Source organism: Nelumbo lutea, chromosome 3, assembly GCF_056320005.1.
Source record: "Nelumbo lutea isolate HS-2025 chromosome 3, American lotus-T2T, whole genome shotgun sequence".
NCBI classification, from domain to species: Eukaryota; Viridiplantae; Streptophyta; class Magnoliopsida; order Proteales; family Nelumbonaceae; genus Nelumbo; species Nelumbo lutea.
Genome location: NC_142686.1, coordinates 22672743 through 22696002, shown reverse-complemented (window position 1 = coordinate 22696002; position 23260 = coordinate 22672743). Strand labels below are relative to the sequence as shown.

At 37.6% G+C, this 23260-nt stretch overlaps 2 protein-coding genes and 1 long non-coding RNA gene across 5 annotated transcripts; 2 read left to right on the top strand and 1 right to left on the bottom strand.

Moving 5' to 3' along the window:
- The first annotated feature begins 1119 nt into the window (after positions 1 to 1119).
- Positions 1120 to 12139, top strand: LOC148863576 (ultraviolet-B receptor UVR8-like). 2 transcript variants are annotated; one of them, XM_088974239.1, is made up of 13 exons: positions 1120 to 2460; positions 3677 to 3961; positions 4130 to 4194; positions 4306 to 4450; positions 4566 to 4676; positions 4795 to 4855; positions 4973 to 5091; positions 7502 to 7587; positions 7731 to 7932; positions 9324 to 9377; positions 9930 to 10040; positions 10266 to 10322; positions 11745 to 12139. In XM_088974239.1, exons 3-13 carry the CDS (start codon positions 4163 to 4165, stop codon positions 11952 to 11954), a joined length of 1188 nt encoding a protein of 395 aa, XP_088830365.1. In that variant the 5' UTR covers positions 1120 to 2460; positions 3677 to 3961; positions 4130 to 4162; the 3' UTR covers positions 11955 to 12139. The 2 variants fall into 2 exon arrangements, with proteins under 2 accessions (XP_088830365.1, XP_088830366.1); XM_088974240.1 differs by lacking the exon at positions 1120 to 2460 and having other exon boundaries at positions 3787 to 3828; positions 3914 to 3961.
- A 271-nt stretch (positions 12140 to 12410) lies between these two features.
- LOC148863575 (uncharacterized) lies at positions 12411 to 19432 on the bottom strand. 2 transcript variants are annotated; one of them, XM_088974237.1, is made up of 7 exons: positions 19300 to 19432; positions 17835 to 18307; positions 15157 to 15340; positions 14811 to 15035; positions 14557 to 14673; positions 13615 to 13848; positions 12411 to 12716 (listed from the first exon to the last, which is right to left on the bottom strand). In XM_088974237.1, exons 1-7 carry the CDS (start codon positions 19333 to 19335, stop codon positions 12501 to 12503), a joined length of 1485 nt encoding a protein of 494 aa, XP_088830363.1. In that variant the 5' UTR covers positions 19336 to 19432; the 3' UTR covers positions 12411 to 12500. The 2 variants fall into 2 exon arrangements, with proteins under 2 accessions (XP_088830363.1, XP_088830362.1); XM_088974236.1 differs by lacking the exon at positions 19300 to 19432 and adding an exon at positions 18557 to 18900.
- On the top strand, positions 17958 to 19989 carry LOC148863574 (uncharacterized). The gene is made up of 2 exons (XR_016108893.1): positions 17958 to 18096; positions 19291 to 19989. It is a non-coding gene; the product is annotated as an uncharacterized LOC148863574 (long non-coding RNA).
- The last annotated feature ends 3271 nt before the right edge of the window (positions 19990 to 23260 follow it).

Sequence of the window (23260 nt, the reverse complement as noted above, 5' to 3'; positions counted from 1 at the left end):
ATAGTATGTCTTAGTTTTCACGGAAGCAACAATGACTAGCATTGTTGGCGAATGAGAGACAAAACACAAAGAAACACCATCATGTTCTTTGTGTTTATCTAGGAGCAAAAGCCGGTGCTCCATTTGATAGATCATCGGTTCTCCACTGATTTTCATTTTTCCCAATTTATTATAGAGAAAGAAGACTAAGAGAGAGAGAGAGAGAGAGAGAGAGAGAGAGAAGAGGGACTCGTTTCCTGTTCAAAGGACTACCCAGGACTTATTTGCAGCAGGTGCTACTTTTTGTTTTCTTGAGGATTAAGTATGGCCAAAGAAGTGAGGATCAATGCTCATCAGGTGCAGCTGGAGTAGGTTTTCTAAACGATGCTGGTGTTGAGGTGAAGGGGAAGAGGATAATATTGTGTTTTGAAAAATTTTATAGGTCACCTGAGGTCATATATGCACACAAAGCATTAATGGATGCTATCGGTAGGGGTAGAATTAATAATAAAGGTACAATTAATCAATTTCACAAATAGTAGGGATAGTTCAAAAAATTGCCCTTTTTTTGACGCTTCTACTTTAAGTCTACAATCTACATGGATGACGTCCTCCTCAAGACTCATTCATTTTTCTCGTAAATGGGGCAAGTAAGATAGTGGGTTTTATGGAGAAGAAAGACACACTCATATTTCTGTATTAATGGGTTAGGTTCCATAAAAAACAACAATTATCAAACGATTAAATTACCTAATAACTAATACCTTTGAAGCCTCGTTTTTTTTGATATTTAGTGATACACACCACTTAAAACCACTTGTGAAAGTTAATGGTTTTGAAAATTGAATTCACATATATATTAGGAAAAATTCCCCCAATGTTAATCGGTTAATTAGCGGTGAAAATAACATTTGAAAAAGATACAAATGTCCTTTCAGTGTTATCGAATTTTTTTCATCAATCATTTAAACATTGTAAAAAAAAATTAAGATAAATTACAAAGACCCCTGTGACAAAGACCATCCTGTACTGTGACCGTGAGACAAAACCCCAAAGATTTTCCCTAACGTCATGATACACGAATAGCAGCGGCGGTAATCCTTTCTGCCTCAGTTTCGTTTACATTTCTCTATCTCCCCCAATCTCTCTTCTTTCCCTTCCCCTTTCTCTCCTCCCCTTTCTTCTTCCCGATTTTCTCTGTTTTCCGTTCCACTTGGCCATAGCAGCCACAACTCATTGTCCGGATGCTCAGCCGACAAGCAGTTTCTAAGTTTCAGTAATTATCCTACGAACAGCAGTTACGAGTAGTGAGTGAAAACTGTAAAGTTCACGGCCGATTTACTTTGGCTGCCAGCACGATACGCTAGTGTCTCTTCCGAAGTTAGGGTTTCACCAGAGCTTACTGTTTTCCTCCTTTTTCGTTTTCTCTGAAACTTATGTTTTTTCGTGTTTCTGAGTTTTCCGTGTTTGAGGTTACCCATAGTAGTAAAATTGCACTGTTTGTGGTTCCTATCAGAGAGGGGGGGGGGTGTTTGGCTTAAAACTTAAAAGATTTTTAAAGAAAGAAAGCGACAATCGAGAAATGAAACAGAGAGAGAGAGCGCTTTATCTTGGTCCTTTTTCACCAAGTCATGTGATGTTTGCTTGAGTAGACATGGCTTTCACGCTTTTGTTGTTTATTTTTCGTCTTTCGCAATCCATGTGATATCCTCGAATTCTTCCGCCTGTATAGTATCTTCCCGTCTGCTTCAGTTACTATCATGGTTGAATGCTGTCTACTCCATTAATGGATATTAACTTGCTTTTCTTCCTTCCCTATCTCTCTCTTGCGTTTGCCTGTTCGCTAATATTCTTCCATTTTACAAAAAAAAAAAAATCACTTTTAAAAAGAACTTTTCCCCCCTGATGTTTTTATGTTTACATGGCTAAATATTATATGGAAAGTCTTAATTTCTGTGCTGATTTTGTTGCTTAATTGTTTTTATTATTCTATAAAGACTGGTTTGGACAGCAGGAATGCCAGCAATAGTATGGTGGTATGGATTTGGAGTGGTTAGAACCAGTTCACAGTTCTTTTCATCTGAATTCTGAGCAAGACGTTGCTTGGGGAGCTTTGAAGGCGACAGATCATTTGAGGGCGTGATCGTAATCAGAAGAATCCATGTCTGACCGATTTGATTCAGAATGTTTCAACTCCGCAACGACGGGCTTGGAGAATTCACTTTTGGGCATTAGCGACTGTAGGCCCGATTCTCATGTTGCACAGCAAAGCCGTCGCGACAAGTTGGGAGTTCAGCAAAGTTCAAGTCAAAGGCCACCACCATACACAAGATTTCTCCCAGCACCTGGTGCAAGTACCCAGATATACCGGCGTATTGAACCCAAATCTGCTTCAAGTTCGGAATGTTAGGAACTGCGGCGACGTTCTCTGTGTGACGGCGACGTTCTCTGTGACCCTACACAAATGTGAAAGAATGTGAGGTAGAAGGAATTATCGCTATTTTTCTCCAGTCGGAATAGTAATTAAAAGGGTAGTAGGAGGATTAAAAAATATTTCGAATAAAAATATTATACAATTTCAAATTCTTGTCTCTTCTATTCAAGAAAGTTGGAGTCACTAATAGATGTGTAAATTGGGTCGTGTTGCCCGTGGCCCGGCACAGCCCAACTCGGCATAACAGTCCGTGGGCTGTACTAGGCCCGGTATGATGGTCCGTGTTGTGTTGGGCCTAGGGTTTGGAGTCCACATGCCGGCACGACACGACACAACCAAGCGGGTCGTGTCGCCTACAGCTTGTGTGACGGCATGGCCCATATATACTATATATATAATATTTATATGTTATATATTTATGTATAATATATAATATATTATATAAATTATAATTATATAATAATATAGTATATAATATATTAATAAAATAAATAATTGTTTTCAATTTTATTATGCTAATTTATTTAATTATTGTATATATAAGCAATTATATACATCAAAATTCATATAAAATTAAAAATTTAAGGTTTTTTTTTTAAATTTTAAATAAATAGGCAAAAATAGCTTTGGCCCTGTCCATGGCCCGACTTGGGCCAAGGCTTGGCCCACGGGCCAACCCGGCCTTTGGCACAACATGACACATCATTTGCTTGGGCTATGGGCCGTGTCGGGCCAACCCCCAAATTTTTCACCAGGGCGGGCGGCACAACCCGCACTTTGCACAGGCCGCCCGTGGGCCGCCGTGTCATGTCAGCCTGGCATGGCCCACTTTACACCTTTAATCACCAAAATGTCCACTCAAATGTGACCCCGACTTTCTTGAATGGAAAAGGCTAAGATTTGGTATTGCTAATTTTTTTTGTCAATATTTAAATAATTGATAAAGAAAATTAAATAACACTTTAAGGATATTTATTTTTTTCAAATGCCACTTAATGACTGATTAATAACTAATAACTTTAAAAATTTTCTATTAGAGTGAACGGTGAACCAACTAACATACCAAATGAGTCACCCCTCATTTGATATATCCTTTGACGACTTGAGAAAATAAATTTCCCTTTAGAGTTAAAATTTGCTACCGTTGAGAAATAACACTTTTGTATATAATTGCAATTACTACCAAAATAATCACCAATCACGTAAACCACTTGCCTTTAACAAAGAGGCGTCAATCTCATGTCAGATATTTTGAATTGATAGGCATGTATCTCTACGACTCTACCAAACGGGGCAGATGATTCCAATGGTTATAGATGGAAGATTGCATCCACCATCCTCCTTGAAGCCCCAAATATACGTAATCCACTTGAAACATGATGATTGGTTGGTTGCATAGCTTGGGAGTTTGGACGGTGAGGAAAATATTTTAATTGGGTGGCTTCCAGAATAACGGATGAATCATGATCAAGTTGATCTAATTCTAGTTCACTCTCCTAGGTGGGACTCACATTTTTTGGTGGATCCTGAAACCTGATCATCATCTAGGTAAATGAAAACATACTTTTCACCAACTGATATGCACATTTGCAGTAGTATTGCTGCAACGAATCGAATCTCATTCCCTCCACTTGGAGTAAAATTCTCACACGGGCACGCATTGTAATTTGTATGTAATACTTTTGGCGCTTCCTATGCCTTTACCCTGACATTCAGTTCAGCCACGCTCTCTCTCTCTCTCTCTCTGCAATGGCTTCCACAAACCCCATTATATTGGCATGGTCTGTGACTCCCTCTCTCTCTCTCTCTCTCTCTCTCTGTACTTAGTTGCAGTTTCAGTGTGGATTTTGATTTTGTATTGTGTTGTTGCTTACCTTATACTGTTGTCTCAGGGGCTCAGGAGAAGATGGGCAGTTGGGCATTGGCAACGACGAAGAGAAAGATTGGGTATGCACTATTAACGCGCTGAAGAATGAAAAGGTTTGTTCTGTGGTTGCTGGGAGCAGGAACTCACTGGCAATTTGTGAAGATGGGAAGGTCCGATTCTTTTTCTCCTTCTTTTTAGGCCATTTTTTTATTCTTAACACTGTTCCTTCTTACTCTATGAAGTCCACATAGTTTAGAAATGGTTTCTTGTTTTCTTGGGTTTCAGCTATTTACATGGGGATGGAACCAAAGGGGAACCTTAGGCCACCCACCTGAAAGTAAAACCGAGAATATTCCTAGCCAGGTGAAAGCTCTTGCCAGTGTGAAGATTGTTCAGGTCAGATAAGAAGAATGCTTGATCATGGTTTTAAAAACTAGATACCATTATGTTTATTTCAATGCCAAATAAAATCCCAAGAAATTGAATAAAATCAGTGCCGATTTCTTAATTTCAGGCAGCTATTGGTGGATGGCACTGTTTGGCAGTTGACGATCAAGGCCGAGCTTATGCCTGGGGTATTTTTATGTCGCCTTCCTTCACGTACTCTTTAGTTTTATTGGGAATCTTTACTATTTTCTGGGGGAAGGGATGATATATTTTCTGTTGAATTTGAACAAGTAATTATTGTGCAGGTGGTAATGAGTATGGGCAGTGTGGCGAGGAACCTGAGCGAAAAGATGAAAATAGTCGGGCTCTTAGGAGAGATATAGTGATACCTCAGAGATGTGCGCCAAAGCTTTCAGTTCGCCAGGTGATACTACTCTTCAGTCTTCAATTTAATATTATTTTGAGCCAAACCATAGCACATAGGAACCTTCCTGCTGTGTATGTTGGGAATCTGTAAGGAAAATGTTTTAATAGTTTGTGAGTTATAAAATACAAGTGAGAAGGTGACCATAGGCATTACGTCATCACTCTACCAAGTCTTGGAAAGTTTTTGGGGGCACGGAGACCCGATGACTAAGGAGGTTTAACAATCTTATCGTTTTTTCTAATGAACCAGATGATTGATTCACTTGTCCGAACTCCAAAGCTGCTGCTGTCTAAGCTAAAAAACTGACTACAGGAATGCCAAATTGATTGCAAAATGACCTTACTGAAAAAGATCCAGATCTTCTTTCTCGTTCATTTGGGCCGGACCTCACATTCTGAAATTTCTGCAACAGCTCAACTGTAGACATGATCTCCCATTCATTTAAATTTCCCCTTAAATTTGGATTCCATACTATTACCCCAATCTGCCGTTCATGGTAATCTACTGAACGAACCTATCTATTCTGGGAAATATAGGAAGTGATGGGAAAAGCTCCATCGGTGGATGATCGTCAAACCAAGGGTCCATCCAGAATTTGACCGTTGAAGATCACCAATCTTATATTTAATGCCTTTCATGAACTCCAGATAAGACTTTTTCTATTCCTTTCCACAACACACATCCAAAGCAGTGGCTTTCCCTAGATCCCAATGGAAGTTTCTTGTGCCATATTTCTCTGAAATGAACTGCCTCCACAGCTTTCCAAACTGCTCATTAAATCTCCAAACCATTTTCCAAGTAGGGCAGTATTTATTAGCTTTAGTCTCCATATTCCCAATCTTCCTTGATTTTTTCTTTGGTTCACATGCCTTAGTTTAATTTACCCAATTATTGTGTTCATCCTTCCATCTATTCCATAAGAAGTCCCTCGTTCACTTTTCTAGCTTACTCGCGACACTAGATGGTAAGTTGGTAACATGAATATAGACAAGAAATATGTGGGGAGGGATGATAGGATACTTACAATGAGAGCAATCTTGCACATGTTCCACACCAACATATCAGCTAAGGTTCCCAACTCTTCCATTTCTCCTACTGCCATTATTTCTGTCTTGTTCATGTTGACACGCCAACATGAAACTACTTTGAACCATCTTAGAATGCTACAGAGATGGAACATATCATCTAGATCAGCTTTGAAGAAGAATAATGTGTTATCCACAGATAGCAATGGGATCAGTTCCAATTCCTCTCCTACTTATAAACCTTCAATAAATCTCTCTTGAGCTGTCATCATCATCATCGTCCTGCTTAGAGCCTCTATGATATATATGAAGAGGAATTGGGATAATGGATACTCCCCCCCTAATTCCCCTGGATCTTGGAGAGTTTCAATGATTTGCCCCATTTATACTCACTGAAAAGGTAGGGGTGGTGATCCAAAGTTTGTCCTTATAAGCCTTGTCCCAACTATATGGGGTTGGCTACATGAATTCATATGATCAATGTGCCTCCTTCATATCAGCCTTGCAAATATCTCCAACTGCTTAATCTAGAGTCAATTATTTTATTGGAAACCAACACCCCATTAAGGTATCAGCCTCCCTTCCATGAATGCTCCTTGAGATTTTGATATGATAAACTGCATGGATTTCTTCATTCTTTCTGATATCACTTTGGAGAGAATTTTATACATATGACCACTTAAACTGAAAGGAGAATTTTCTTTAGTCTCCACCGTCCCCCTTCTTGGGAATGAGAGTCAAGAATTTGGCATTTAAACTTCTCTTTTGATTGGCGGAATTTAAGCTTATTTCAAATACTGCATTGTTGTGAAACTCTTGGAACACCTTCACCACTTCATGAGGTCATGTTTGACAACATTCTAGCATTTTCTGTAAAAGGTCATGGTGAAGCCATCCTGGCTTGGGGATTTGTTTCCCACTCATTTTGTTGATGACTTAAAAGGAAAGCTTCACTTTTTTCTGTGCAGCTCACAAGGAGTTTAAAGGGTTGCAGTATAGTCGGTTCCTTGACAAGTCATTCATGCTGATCTTTTGAATATTAATATAATACCCTACATTAAAAAAATTCAGAGAACTTATCTAACTCTCTTGCCTGCTTATCAGTATATCAAACTGCAGTCCATCCTTTATTATTGCATCTTTCATTACTACTTTTGAAAAAAAAAGAAACTTGGAAATTTAAATAAAAATGGCCTTGGGTAGACTTGAGCACAGAGTTATGGAGCTTTGTGCATCTTACTATTTTTGTTATACTGTTCTTAAAAAAACAAGAAAACTTTAAACTCCAAATAAAACTTGATGCAGGATTTTTCTTTCTGCATTGGTATGCCTTACTTTTCTTGGGAATGATGATTAACAATCTGTAACTGCTTATTTTACAGGTTGCTGCTGGAGGTACTCATTCTGTAGTGCTTACACGGGAGGGGCATGTATGGACATGGGGTCAACCATGGCCTCCTGGAGATATGTATACTTCCTGCTTGCTGGCTTTTTAAGCTTTTGTCCTTGTTTCACCATGATACTGATCATAGATCTGTTCTGATTCCCGACTCATTTTGTTGTATGCTTGATATCTACTTATAAATGTTGTGTTTATTTTTTGGGCCATAGAAAACAGATATCCACTCCAGTAAGAGTACAAGGTCTTGAAAAGGTGAGGCTTATTGCAGTTGGTGCATTTCATAATTTAGCACTCGTAGAAGAAGGAACATTGTGGGCATGGGGAAACAATGAATATGGACAACTTGGAACTGGGGATACACAACCAAGATCGCAACCTATTCCTGTTCAAGGATTGTCGGGTCTCACTCTGGTTTGTATCTGGTCCCTTGTTTCTTCTTTCATTCTCTTTTTTCCTTTTCTTCTTTTATTTATTTCATATTTTGTCTATTTATACCAGTAGTTATTAGTTTTGACTGTTGAAGCTAATATATGTTGTGTTGGAGACATGACCATAGAAATACAACAAGTGTTATATAAAATGTTCATACTTAATATTTTTTTTGGTATGTATACTGATGGTTCATCATTTAGTATCTTTACACTTTGGATTGTTTACGTAAACATTATATTATTTTCCCTTTTGAAATGGTAAATTGTATTCTATGGATGCATTCTAATACCTCAAAAAGATTCATGTACACCAATTGATGAGGCTTTATATAATGGTCCGAATATTGGATCATGCCTCATACCTTGCAGTAAAAGTAATAAGAGTGATGCAGAATGCTATGATTACCACCAAACCTCCCTTGATGAGAAGTTTCTTAGTTCTGACTAGTAGTGAAGGTATCATATCTTTTACATGCAAAGTGTCAGGAATCATGTAATGTTTGTACCTTTGGTTCCTTCAGGAAATACCTTGCCTAGTAAAAAAAAAAAAACTTGCCACAATTGTTACCATGTGCCTTTTTATATTTTGATAGGAAATATAGGGATTGTATCAATATAGAAGGAAGTGGCAATGCCTCATATAAAATCAATCTTCTCAATTGTCTTTGTTGCAATAGGTATTTTGCCCTTTTTGGTTTTATCCTTGGGTGCTTGATGGGGTCTTAGTCTCTAGTGATGGGTTCTGGGTTGCTGGAGGTATTATCACATATACTATATGGAGGAGTCAAGGTGCAGTGCCTTCTTTCTTTTCCTTTTTTATTTTTTTATTTTTTTATGGAATGGGAGAGGGGTAAAAAGAAATGTGCTTGGGAAGCAAGATCCCAAAGCTCTTTGTGGGCGTGGTTTTAGAAAGTTGGGTTTCATGAACAAAGCTTTTCTTGGTAAGTGTCTCTGGAGATTTCCCAGGGATGAGGCAGCTTTATGGAAAAAGATGGTGATGTCCAAATATGGGGAAGCCCCTCTAATTTTGTCTTCTAGGATGGTCAATTCTGCATATGGTGTTAATTTTTTGAAAGGAACTATGGAAGTGTTTAGTAATTTCATTCCCATTAAAGAACAATGAAGATATTATGAAATCTTATCAACAATTGAGAGAGAGGAAGCTCCTATCACTGCCATATTATAAATTTACCATGTCCTGATTTTCTATTGATGATCAATTATGAATTGAATTCTCTCTCTCTCTCTCTCTCTCTCTCCCCCCCCCCCCCCTCCCTTAATTTTAATCTTAGATGTTCATTTTTTTTCTCTTTAGTTTGGTTCTCTCTTTATTTGCAAAGAGTTAAGGATTTCAATGAATATGCATCCCAGGTAGATATTGCTGCGGGAGGATGGCATTCTACTGCATTGACAGATGAGGGAGAGGTATTTCTTTTCAGTCCTTGGTAGCTTTTCTTGTTAGTTTTCATATTATTAAATGGCATTACCATTGACTAAAGAGGTAATATTAGTAGTCCTGGTGAAAATGGAATAATAATATTTGTTGTTTGGTCTTAGTTAGATAACAGTACTTTTCTTTCTATTCAACACCAAGTTGTAGAGTCTCACATCTTCAATTATGACAAAATTAACTGGAATGAATTTCTAAAACCATACCCACAAAGAGCTTTGGTTGCAAATGCTGCACAAGTGACAAGGGTAATTAAACATGGTGTTTACTACTTACTAGTTACTAGCAAGTGGTTAGGATGAGTTTTGAACTGAGGTTGGTAGCAAGGGTAATTAAACATGAAGACTTGACTACTTTCTCAAACTAGTAGGCTGATAATTTTGGAAATGCAGGTAGCAAATGAGATCTGTGTGTTGGGGGCTTGGGGTGGTTAAAGAACCCAGTAGTTTCAAGGAGATCGATTTCTGAACCTTCACATGTGGAAAATAGAAACAAATCATAAGCTGTATCTTGGTGTTTCACTACAGGTGTATGGTTGGGGAAGGGGGGAGCATGGGAGGCTTGGATTTGGAGATGACAAGAGCAGTAAAATGGTGCCCCAGAAGGTCCACCTCCTAGTTGGGGAGGATATAGTTCAGGTAATATTCATAAACTAATTCTACCATGTTTTCCATCTCATTAGTTGTAATTCATCATTATTATATTGGCATCCCTTTGTGCCATAGTCATAATCAAACAATGGCATGATCAGGCATCATCTGCTTATATAAATTAGAAATGATAAAACGTGTATAAATCCATTTCTTGGTTACACCCTTCACTCTTTGAGTTGACTTATTTCTGAATTCTGACTACATATTCAGGTGTCATGTGGAGGCACACATTCAGTTGCATTAACACGTGATGGGCGTATGTTTTCAGTAAGTATTATAAAACTTCTAGAGAGCCATTTTGTGATAGTAGACAACTAGAGATGGCCTTAAAAGATAACCTAGAGGAGTAGAAACTTCAAACAGGCATTCCTATTTGTAAGAAAAATAGGACAAGAGTTCCATAGAACAATCTGAAAACTAAAAAAGGACCTAGTGATGGAAACACCCAATACGCACATTCATGTGTATTGGGGTGCATTGATACTTTGAACCATGTAGCCGACTATGCCCAGCCCAACCAAACCCAAGGCCACTGACCTATAACTAGGGTTGCAACTTGGGCTGGGTTAGCCCATACCCAACCTGAAAATTTTAGGTTGGGTTGAAGTTCGAGTTAGGGTCAGGGATGAAAAGTATGAGCATAACTTAACTTCGGGTTGGATTAGGGTAAGGCCTTGGCCAACCTGAACCTGACATAGCTTATGTATGTAAAAGTATTATATAAACATTTATTTATATATGCAGTTACTTATGAATATATGTATGTATACATGTTGCAATGTTGCATGTATGTATATGTGCAGTATGTAAACAATTTTAAGTTTAAAGGCATTTTTTTAAAAGAATGATAACTATGTCCTTTTATATATATAATGCCTTTGAGTTTAAAAGAGGTCGGGTTGACCTCAACCCAACCTAACCCGGCCTGACTTGCACCCCTACCTTAACATCTATCCCATGTTAATTGCGTCTGTATATGTATTTATGCTCTAGTATATTTGGAATATGTAAACGACTGTCCCGGGCCCATTATCATGCACAAACATGTATATACACATTTCTATATGCTACTTGTGTGTTTCTCTTTTCTATTTCTGAATGGACTGTAAATTCCAAATGAAAGAAAAAAACTAGTATAACTAAGAAAACTTTAAGACCTGACAAGCCTGCCCAGGCCCGACCAAGCCTATCCAAGTGTTCACAGCCCAAGTTTTATTGGGTTTAAATTGGGCTCGGCTTGGGTTTGCAATTTAGGGTTTGACTTCATGGGCAGGGTTGGCTTAAGGTCTAGGTCTTGGGCCTGGGTTGACCTTAAACCTGACACAACTCACACAAGTTGCACCCCTAGGCCTCGTTGGGTCTTTATAATGCAAATTTGATTGGGTTTTCCACTAATGCTTGCAGTACTACAGACACATCACGCTTTCTAGTTTCTAAAGCTCTATCTTAGTGATTTCCAACTTCCATAGAAAACTGAAACTGCTCAGTTGATACTTGGTGCAATAAATTATATGTTGAGGTGCTAATTTCTATTATTGTCACTTTATAACTGCTTTTAGATTTTGAATACTCTGTGCTCCTCTCTCTCTCTCTCTCTCGTATGTATGTTTAATCTTCGTCAGTGAATTATACCTTGACTTGTTTGTTCTCCGTAGTGATATAAGGTTGACTGATTTTGTTTCTTGGCAGTTTGGTCGAGGAGATCATGGACGTCTTGGATATGGGAGGAAAGTAACAACTGGTCACCCAATGGAAGTGCCAATAAACCTCCCGTCATCAAGGTATCTCAGTGGCACTGGTGCTGAAGGACGTTGGTGTGCAAAACTTGTTGCCTGTGGTGGACGCCATACTTTAGCAATAGCAACATGGGAGACCAATGAACCAGACCAGTTGCTGTGATTGCGGATATTAAAATTGCAGTCATGAATTTTGGAAGATTTAGCAGAACTTTTGTAAACACAGCTTGAGATTGTATATTGTTTTAAACAGCGACTAATTAATACATTTACATGGCACTCACAAAAATAATACATATATATGAATTAGGATGGTATTAACCATACCATGCTTTCTGCAATACAAAATTGTGGTATTTCCATGGAGTGATTCAAGCATTTAGAATTGATATTGGAAGATATTGGCGTGCATTGCTTGTTGCTTATGGCTAATGCAGTTCTCTAACAATAAGCACATATTGGACCAATGAATCAAACCACTGGCTGTGAGCAGTATCAAACTGCTGATGGTGAACTTGAGCATGGATCAGTAAACTCTGAACTTCTGTTTTGATTTGAAATAGAAAGGAGCAAATTGGTATATTTATATGAATAAATAGAAAGGAGCAGATTGAGCATGGATCAGTAAACTCTGATATATTTATATTAATTACTCAGCAGTTTTTGATAAATTAATTACACTGCATTCTGCAATACAAATTAGTTAACTTTAAACAGGGGGTGAATCATGAGTTTGGAAATCAGTACGATTATGGGTCAATACTTCCCGTGCTCTTGCACTTCTATGCTGCAAACGCTGGTGAAGTGCCTCTGACATCTGATTGAAGAACTCAGCATCCCATCTGTTAATTAATAAAGGATCTTCTGCATAGCAGATATATATGGACGTAGCAGCACTTTCCACCACCACCATTGAAAGTCCCACCTGAAAAGTAAATGGATTGAATTTGTTCCATCAATTAAGATCTTACAAACAAACCAAGAGCCAATTCAGAGGACCACAAAATGCTTTTCCTAGATTATACTTGGTTACGTACTATAATGAAAACAAATGGCACAATATTTCGGTTCTCTCTTAACTGATCCATGTTAGTCATATCAGAAATTAATGTGATTTAACATTCCAACTAAACTAGCATGGAATTAGTTATCTATTGCAAATAGTCAACAAATGCTCATCCTATCACCCCAATTAATTATTTTAAGAAACTGGAAAGATTTACTACCAGGAACTACATTGTGATGAGGGGGCAGTAATCATTATGCCTAACACAGCTCAACAGCCGTGAAGTTAACCTTAACTACTGGGAAGCTTGTTCAGTGCCATTGAAGTGAAAGGCTAGATTTGCATATTAACTGTTTGAAATTTTAAATTTTAACCAGTATAAATGGATATAGATTTTTTTTAGAAGGCCAAATGGATATAGATTAGGTAGACACTTCCCATCCTTAAAAAAATAGCACACCTTGAATGTTACATAAAGTTTCGCACCTTAACAGGACAATTATCAAATCACACTAGATCCCTGAGGATATTCTTGGACATTCAATTACATTTCAAAGTTACTTAGATTCTCAGAACTCATTGGATGAAAGAGAGGCTACATTTAATTTCTTTAGCCATGTAAACAAATGAAGGATCAAATAGTTCTGAAGTCCCGGAGAAACTGATTGTTTAGAAGTTCCAAGCAACATCATCAAATCGTCACTATAAAGATAAAAAGTAAAACAAAACCAACAAAGAAGCAAAGCAGGTCATAAAAACAAGAACCAAAGGTAAAACACCACTCAAGATAGAAGATGAAAAAGTTTAATGAAGTTACCAAGATCATCCCCATTAACATAGCTGTGGAGCCAACCATAATCACCCTGTCACTTGATTTAAACCATGCCCAAGTTCCTGAACAGGTTCCAGTAATAAGCCCGCCCAGGATGGTGCCCATCAATAGAACAGCTCCTGAACAATCATAGGCAATAAGTGCCTCAACACCAGTCGACTGGAATAACTCCCAGGCATCCCTTGCTGAACGATTGAAGCTTTTTCCATAAACTGCTATCTGGAGAAGTAACAACAGTAAGGTTTCAGAACATGTTATTGATCACAAGAGAGTAGGAATTGGTAATTTTCAATGTTATAGAAATAAATCACAATGACTTTATAGAAAGAATTAAGCTTTAGAAAGAGAAATCCATATGAAGAATCTATTGTTCCATGCTTCTTAGCCTGAAGAATCAGTCAATATCTTATCAGTTCCTTGCAATAACATAAAAAGCAACAGATTAGTTATGCTAGGTGAAAATGGATCTAAGGTCAAACTGATTATGGATTACCTTGACACCTAGTCATGAATGGAATTCTAAGACAAGGATGTGAATGGAACTTCAGATTACAATGCATAATGAAAAGAAAATATGTTAGTTGATGATTATGTTAAACAAGAAAGGAAATGTTATTATGATATTTCCAAGTATCATGACAAATGATACACTAACCAAAAAAACCCTAGTTGCCGACTTATCTGAAAAAGAGAACAATCAGTTTCAAGTAGTTTTTGTATGCCAGGATATCAATTATAAGTTGTAAACCAAATTAGAACCAGTGATTCCATTAACAATCTTGAGGGCAATGAAGTTGTGCATTTACCTACAACTTATACTCTTTTTTATTACTAATGCAAACGTTGTTGCTACCTATTACTAAAAGTAAATAAATAATCTTGTCAGCATCTTGAAAGGAAAACTAAAAGATGAAATAAGATAGCTACCTGGACATATGCATATTTATTGAAAAAGCGAACCAGTGTCTCCACAAGATGAAACAAAAAGTCCACACAGCAAAGCAAACACTCATTATTGCCAATCTTTGATCGCAATCCCCTGATCTAAAACATTTTATGATAAAATTCAGAAATAAATTAGAGCTAGAATAAGCAAAAGAACATTGTTAGCAAAGTACAATTTTAAACATCAGTCAAGCAGAAAAATAACTTAAAATGCTCTATGGTTCTCTCAAACCTACCTCCCATCGCAATGTTCGAATAGCAGCTGTAAACAGTGATCCATAGCAGATACTTCCGAATGAAGTTGTCATAGCATGCTTCAAAGACTTTGCCAAGGGCTTGGGAGGCATTGATGCTGCTTCTCGGCCACCATGGATGAGAACAAGAAAGAATATTCCAGATACAATCACATGAACTGTATTACAGAGGACAGCACCTGTCCAGAATAAACTCACAGAAAGAACCTGGATGTACAAATAGCATTTTTTGGCATTAGTAGTTGGCCCATGCTCTAAAAGGTACCTCATTACTAGTATCGTTCCAATAATGATTAGATGGAACGTAGAACAAAACTTGCCAGCTCACCACAAGGAGCCACCGGCGTCCACCATCACCCATGCTTGAAGCAACAACCCCAGCTGCTCCAAAGGACCAGATTACCATCCATAATAGCATGATAACCATAAACGCATAAGCTACTCTCATAACTTCTGGAAGGCTCCATGCCATTTTTACAGCTTTTTGCAACACCAGCAGGGAGAAGGGAAGTCTATGGAAAGTCAGAAAAAAATGTTCATACGTAATTACTTATTCAAAGTCTATATAAAATAAAATTAAATGGTAGGCAAGATTCTTTCAAAATTCAAATTACTGTGCCACTATTAAGAATTATTAAAAAAATAAATACTCTTCCAAATACATGAAGGAATAATGAGATTTCCAACATGAGGGACCCAGAATATGCATCATCCAATTGTGTGATTAAAATACTGCATAAATGCATATCTCCATTTATATTCCCTTTTCATTCCTATCATACATAAAATTATGGAGAGCACCAATAGGATAGGATACTTATGAATCTATAAAATGTTACGTACAGGAGATTTATTCATCAACCGTTATATGGGAGAAGTAGTTGTATCACTATAAAAAACATTTTCTTGCAGACTTGCATACACTAACATCACCTTTTGATTAAGAAATACCATGAAATTTCAGCCATAAAATATGGTTGATTTGGGATAAGGCTTGTTGAATCTTCTACCTCTTTCACTAGGGTTTTCCTTAGGTAAGGAAATATACCCGAATCATAAGTTGAAAATGGAGTTTGATTCTTAAAGTATCAACTTGTCATTTTTTCATATTTTTTTCTAATTAGTTTGTGCAAACACTTTAACAATGGATATGCTACTGAACAGGATAGAATGGTGAAACAGGATGCATGTAGTTTGTGCAACACTTATTTGTATATTTAACAGACTGGAGCTTTTAGAACACTTGTCTTCTCCCATAGTGTTGCAATTGCTTGTTGGAAGTTGAGTCCTTAAGTTAGCTATGGAGAAACATTCAGTAGCTCCAGTACTACTATAGGTATGGTAATGCTTACCTAAATTGAGACTTTTGGTAAATAATTTTTACAAATTGAACCATAGATATTCTAAACTCAATGTAAGAGATATTCTAGCCCCCCCGCCCCCCCCCAAAAAAAAAAGAAAAAAAAGAAAGCAGCTTGAGAGGATGCCTCTAAGCATAAAAAATGTTTGTTTTCCAAAGAAAACAAAAATCCTCCGTTTATCAAATTGGACTGATTCAATCTGGCTGTCAAATAAGCTTAACTTTGAATTGGCCATCTGTTGAATCCCCCGGTCTACATTGTCCGGTTGTCCCTATATCCCATTTTGTACTGGAATTCCTGGTAAACGTATTTAGCCATCCAAAGTCTAAACTTTTAATTAGTACTGCCATGGGAAAAAGAGATTTTTCTCGAGACAGTAGTGTTAGAGAATAAATACCTATTGAGGTACCCCACCTAAAAGCTTAGGTTGAATGGTTCTTCAAGATGGTATCAGAACCTATTTGACCAAGTGGTCTAGTGTTCAATTTTTGTTGCCCCCATTTTAATTAATTAAGTTTCAGCATAAGGTATGTGTAGGCCTGTGCTTGTCCACACTTCAAGCCTGATGGGCTTACGCATGAGGCGACGTGTTATAGAATAAATACATATTCAGGTACTTCTCTTAAATGCCCCCTAAAAACTTAATCTGTTAATAGAGGTACCTGAATAGGTATTTATCTTTAACATGCCTCTGCATGTGAAAGCCTATCGGGCTTGGAGTGTGAACAAGCAAGGCCTACCCATACCTTGTGCTGGAATTTAATTAATTATAATGGGGACAATGAGAATCTAACAGGCTTTGATACCATCTCAAAGAATCATTCAACCTAAAAGCTTAAGCTGTTAGGTGAGGTACCTCAATAGATATTTATTCTCTAACAAGTAGCAAGGGATTTTAAGTTGTAATTTGTTCCATGGATAGAAGGTAGAAAGGTAAACATGTGGGGCCCAAACAAGCTCTGATACCATCTCAAAGAATCATTCAAACTAAAAGCTTAGGTGAGGTACCTCAATAGGTATTTATTCTCTAACAAGTAGCAAGGGATTTTAAGTTGTAATTTGTTCCATGGATAGAAGGTAGATAGTTAAACATGTGGGGCCCAAACAAACCATGGTTCCATGTGGAAGATTCCTGGGTCGTTTGAGTTTTCTAAGTGACTGGCCTAGCAGATCTGTGTAAAGAATAATCTTAATTGAGGCATATTCTTGCAACTTTTTGCTTCTTTTTCATTTTACAGAAATTTCCACAAATGTGAAATAATTGATGTATCTTGCAGGTGATATTATTTCCATTCACAAGAAATGACTTGGATTATGCTATATCCATTCTCTTGAAGTAACCTTTTGTGATGCTGATATTAATTTTCAAAACTAGGCACTAAACCCATTGCCGGAATTTCCTAGAAAGACTTGCATATAGTATATACCATGATAAGTCAAAACTAATCTTTGTGGTAACTGTATAAAACTTATCACCTTAGGTTTCATGGGTTCTGTAAGCCTATTGAGTTCAACAGTTCAAACAACTTTTGTTTGTCTGAACCGTACAACAGTAAGCAGGAAATAGAAGTGCGTAGATTCCCCTAAATAGAATATGTTGTTTTATATAATGTGGATAAGGAAGGTTAAAGCTCTGGAGTCATACCTGTCTATAACCGATACCACATACAAAAACTGCAGACTCGCGCCAATAGCAAAGGCAATACCCCAGAAGACCTGATCGCCCCAGAAACACAAGACGCTTATCACAGCTAGATAAGTAGTCAAGATGTGAACCGACACCTTCATCATCTGATTCGCCCGAGACCCAAGTAAGGACAGCCAAATCCATCCGAGAATTGTACCGACTCCGCCGGCGACAGCGTACAAGGGCCAGTAAGTCTCGGTCAATCCGGCCTGATTCTCAGGTATCCTGTTTGTGTACTTGTCAATATTAAGCCTATCTGCTTTCTTAAACCTATTGAGTCCCAGAATCGCAAGAAGGAATCCCAAGCCCACCAAATGCACAGTGAATATTCCTAACCAGAAAACATCCCTCCAGTGCCTCGATGGTTCAGGGGTCCTTCCGTGGGACAACGTTTGGCTCCCATCATCACTTATCGGGCTCCGCCCACCATTCTGAAATTAAAAGGATACCCCTTATTGTTATTATCTTTCCTTTTTTTTTTTTTAATCTTCATGTTTTCTATCAATCTATCTTGAATCAAAATTTCATTTTTTTTTAGCAGAACAGTATAAACATATCAGCTTTAGTGGTTTTTTGTAGTTAAATTGAAGATGGGTAACGTGTCAAGGGAGGAGAGAGAGAGAGAGGGTAGTGATTGAAAGGATTAGGATTAGAGAGGAAAAGAGAAAAGGAAGGATTACCTGCTGAGTGGCAGGGATGGAAGCGAAATCGGCACCGAAAGAGGAGGCGCTTTGAGCGTCACTCATGGCGTGTCTGATCTAGTGGAACGTCCTAGTCCAGGGAGAAGAGGCATGGTTTCACGGATTGGCCTGGGTTTCCTTAGTGGGATTTTTGTAGGTTGACGAGAGAGAGAGAGAGACAGAGAGAGCGCATGAAATGAAGGCCGAAGACAGATTGATGGAGATGCAGGAGGGTCAAGGGAGGCTACAACGAAACTGTAACTAAAATCCTCCTTTCAAACGGCAAAGACAGGATTAATGAGCAGAGAGAGTGGACCATAAATTATAAAAGACCCCCCAGTACTATGGGGTCTGGGTCTAAGACCCCTTGTATTATGACTGTGAGATAAACACCTCTTTTCGTTAGTTTTTCGTTGAAATATTTTTTAATCCCTATATTACCTTTATAATAATTATTCAGACATTTAGAAGAAAAATACTGTTTATTTTTTTCAATATTACGATACATGAATAATGCACAGATGCCGACATCATTATTTCTTTCTCTTTCCTTCGATCTCTCTTCTTCCACAAAAACCGTCTTCTTTGCATCAACCGATAAGTACTGCTACATGATAATTGATTGCAGATGTTTTACTGAGAAAGATAAATAAAATATTCCCCTTACTCATGTGAATTAATTTTAATTAATATTTGAAATTATTCAATAAAATAAAAAGGAGATCTGGACTCAGGAGGAGTACAGGTGCATGGCGAGGCGGATTAGAGTTTTGACCCATCAGACTCTTCAGAAAACATTGACCAGGGGATGCGCAGGTTAAACTGTACTATTTCAAAGCTGCTCGGAGGCGTTATTGATCTCAACACCGTCACCGACGACGATGGCGAAGCTTCGGCGGTGGTCGAGTGTGTTGATAATTGATGTAGGCGTTATTCTTACCTACACAACACTAACACAGCCTACAGCTTTCCTCCGTCCACGTCCAACTATATTTATAATTGATGAAGGGAGATGAGATGGATAATTGATAGACAAGTTAAGAGTTCCCCTCTTCCCCAGTCCCCCCACCCACTCTCTCTCATGGATTCTTCTTCTTTCTCCTCTTCTCAGTGTCCGCCGTTTGGATTCTCCGGCAAATACTACCATGTGGGGGATGGAGGTGGATGCGTGAGGCAGAGTAGTTTCTTTGAGGGCAAACCTGTTCTTGATCAGGGACTTGGCTACTCCGTTATTTTGGGTTTTGGGGCTTTCTTTGCCGTCTTTACTTCTTTCTTGTATCTCTCTCCCCTGTAATTTGCTTCTGCACTACAGCACTTGTGCGGGGCCGTTTATATCGTTGCCGGAGAAAGAGAGTGTTGTCATGTACTTGCCTCAGGGGCACCTGGACCGAAAATGACTGCTGGTAATTGCTTGCAGATGCTTTTCTCTTCCCCTTCCCCTTTCTTCTCTCTGGTATGTCGCAGCTTCTCTACTGCAAAATCTGGATTTAGCCGAGTGAGGAGAGAGAGGGTTCGAGAGCGACTCATTTTCCAGCGAAAAAGCTTAACCCACCGATGATCAAATCGGAAAGACGGTGGCAATAATTGTTTGAGTACTGGCAGCGCTCGATGATAAATGGGTTTGCTTCGTCCTTTTATTTCGGAGAGTTGGGAGAGAGAACAAGGGAGGATGGTGAGAGAGGGAAAAAAAGAGAAAAAAAAAAAAGTACAAACAATAGGTTCTAAGAAAAAAATGGTAAAAAAATAGAAAAATTTAGTAGAGTATTTTAATAATGCAAGGCATTCCGTCAAGAGAAGTCTTTGTCTCACAATCATAATACAAGATGTTTTTGTGGCAAAATAAAGTACAGGGGATCTTTGTCACAGACCCAAAAAAATACAAGGGGTCTTTGTCATTTATCTCAAAAAATTGTAGGATAGTCGGAGGTGAATATGCTTGACAAGCACAACGCACATGCATTTACAACAAAATGTCTCCATAATCTATATCTATTTCCTTTTCAATCATCTCTCTCCAACTGTCCAACTGTCACCCAATCAGTGTTTCCTTTCTATCCATCTCCACGGGTTTGGGCAGATGGCAGAGGCCCAACCCAACACTCCCCATTTGATAAATCCTGAGCAGACAATGGCCCAAATTTTCATATGGTCTGATTAGAAAGTGATCCATCTTGGACTTCTTGGCCAGGCCAGATGATAAAGCTAGACCAACCCGGGCTCATATCAACCAAATGACATGCCCTAATAATGCCCCTATTGTCATATCAACAACTGTGAATGTTATCATCAAAGTCGTAGTCATGCATGTGAAAAGGTTTTCGAGTTTAATTTGGACTTTCCATAGGTCCCGGCCCAACCACCACAAATGTATATAGATGAAGTTAGTGATGATGGTGACAAAACTAGTCTGTCATAAGCTGAGCTTGGAAGGAATATAAATGCAAATACGTAGAGTTTAAAATCTTATATTTTGTATGTATTTATAATGTACATATTTGCATTTGTATTCCTTCCAAACTGAGCCACACGCGTTGGTTTGGTGGCATTGTTGTTTTATAACTGAAATGTTTTTGGTTAATCAATTTATAAATTGGTGCGAGATATGTATTATGACATCAAAGTTATTTCAGTTGGAAAATTGGACTATTAGTTGTCCAATGCAGAATTTTGAAATTACAGTCCCAGTAGTCTATTAGTAGCCCTTAATATAAATTGCATATCCACATCCTGTTCATGAATTTGGCATCAATTCATGGATAAGATTCATCCCCTGTACCGTTGGGCCTAAAGATTTCTAAATTGGGCTGATCAATCATTCTCCCTTTATTTGAATTGGAATTGGAATGATCATTGTTCTTTCTGGTTGAACTGTTAATTTATATGTTCACAGCACTCACATACATTTTTAAGGTATACCTATTGCAATAGCTTCAACATTTGTACATTAAATTATTTGTATTGATCAACCCAAAGTGTTTTAAATGGGAACAACTATCAATTATAAGTGAAGAGGGATGGACTCGTGGATGTAATCTAACAACTCCTGATCAAAATATTTATATTGATTACCAACTATTTGTTTAAAAATATAGGTGATTACATGTTATAAGTGTTAAAACTTGAACTGACAAGTGTGAGAATGTGGGTTCAAATCTAAGAGTGGCCTAAAAAATGTTAGAGATTAGGTTTGTATTCAGTTTCTCCTCCTAAGTGATCCAAGATAACTAATAACGTGAATTATGGCCTTTCTATTTACTCATTAGTTAAAGATGTTAGCATCTTGAATTATTAAAACAAGAAACCATTTCCATATGGTGTTTCCCTAAGGCTATGTTTGGTTTGAATAGGTTTCCTTACCTTGCCCTTCATTTCTCTACTTTTTCCTTCAAACCAAACAACCTAAATTCTCCTTAGAATATTCTCTTTTATTGTGATTCTCAAGTAAAATGGTGTATATAATGAAGAGTGTCCAAGTTGAAAAGAAACGAAAAGTACAAGAAACTTATATACAAGAGTGGCTCATAGTCTGATAGATTAAAATTTTGAGTTGTATGTGGTGTTCATTTTTTGTTTGTCCATATGCAAGTCCACACATCTGTAGGTATACAAGCTAGCCCCTGGTTTTGATGACTCTCCTCAATGCACAACACTTTTGAAGCTTCCATTAAGGCCTTGTTTGCTTTTCGGTAAATTATTTACCCGGGTAAATGCAATTACCTAGGTAAGTTTTCTCGGAAAAAACTTATCTGATTAAGTGCATTTATCCATGTTCTTTTATTTCTCAGGTAAATAAAATAATAACCATTTTAGTCATAAAAGTCCATTATTAAAAGGAGCATTTTTGTTCTATTCAAGTGTTAGCAACTTTCCTTTTAGGTGGAAAAGTTATTTACCCACTTAGGAGATGAGTATCACTTTCCTGAGTAAGTAGTACCCAAAAAAATAAACTTTTCCTGGTTCCTACATTAATCTGAAAAATGAACATGGGATTCTTGGTCAATGGGAACCAAAATCTCATTGACCAACTTTTCCCTCTCTCAAAATCCAAAAAAAGAACACCCTCAAGTCTTACTATTAAAAAAGAATTGTTTCCTGTATATATAATTAATTGATTAAGATAGATCTCTTTTATTTCATCTTGACTGACATAGCCATTTGATTTTCTTAAGTAGAACTTGCAGTGGATAGAATCAATGAACCAAGACCAGCTTGGCCCAAACAACTTTGACATTTGGACTGAATTACATTGAGCCGTGGAAATCGTATCAGAAATAAGCAAAAATTTAAAAAAAAAAAGGACAAAGTTAAAAGAAATAAGGCCAATTGTCATTTTATTTAACTAGAAAGTTTGACTGCACATCTCATGGCACTGAATTGCATAGGAAATTTCCTGCACTTCTCTCTCATTAGATTTAAAAGCGGTCAAATCCAAACTAAATTCAAAATCAGAATATAAAAGTTCAATGTAGATTTTTTATTTTCACTGCAGAGTTATAAACATTTAAAATATCAAAAACCTCATTCTACAGATTAATGTCCATCCATAAATTAGAATCAATTCCAAACTAGCACCCACCCCAACAATTCTGACCCTGGCCTGAACCATCATTCTCCCTCAGTAGATAAATATTTTCCGTCTAAATAACATTTTTCCATATTAAACTACAATGTATATGAAAACATAATATAGCGGGCATCTTTTAA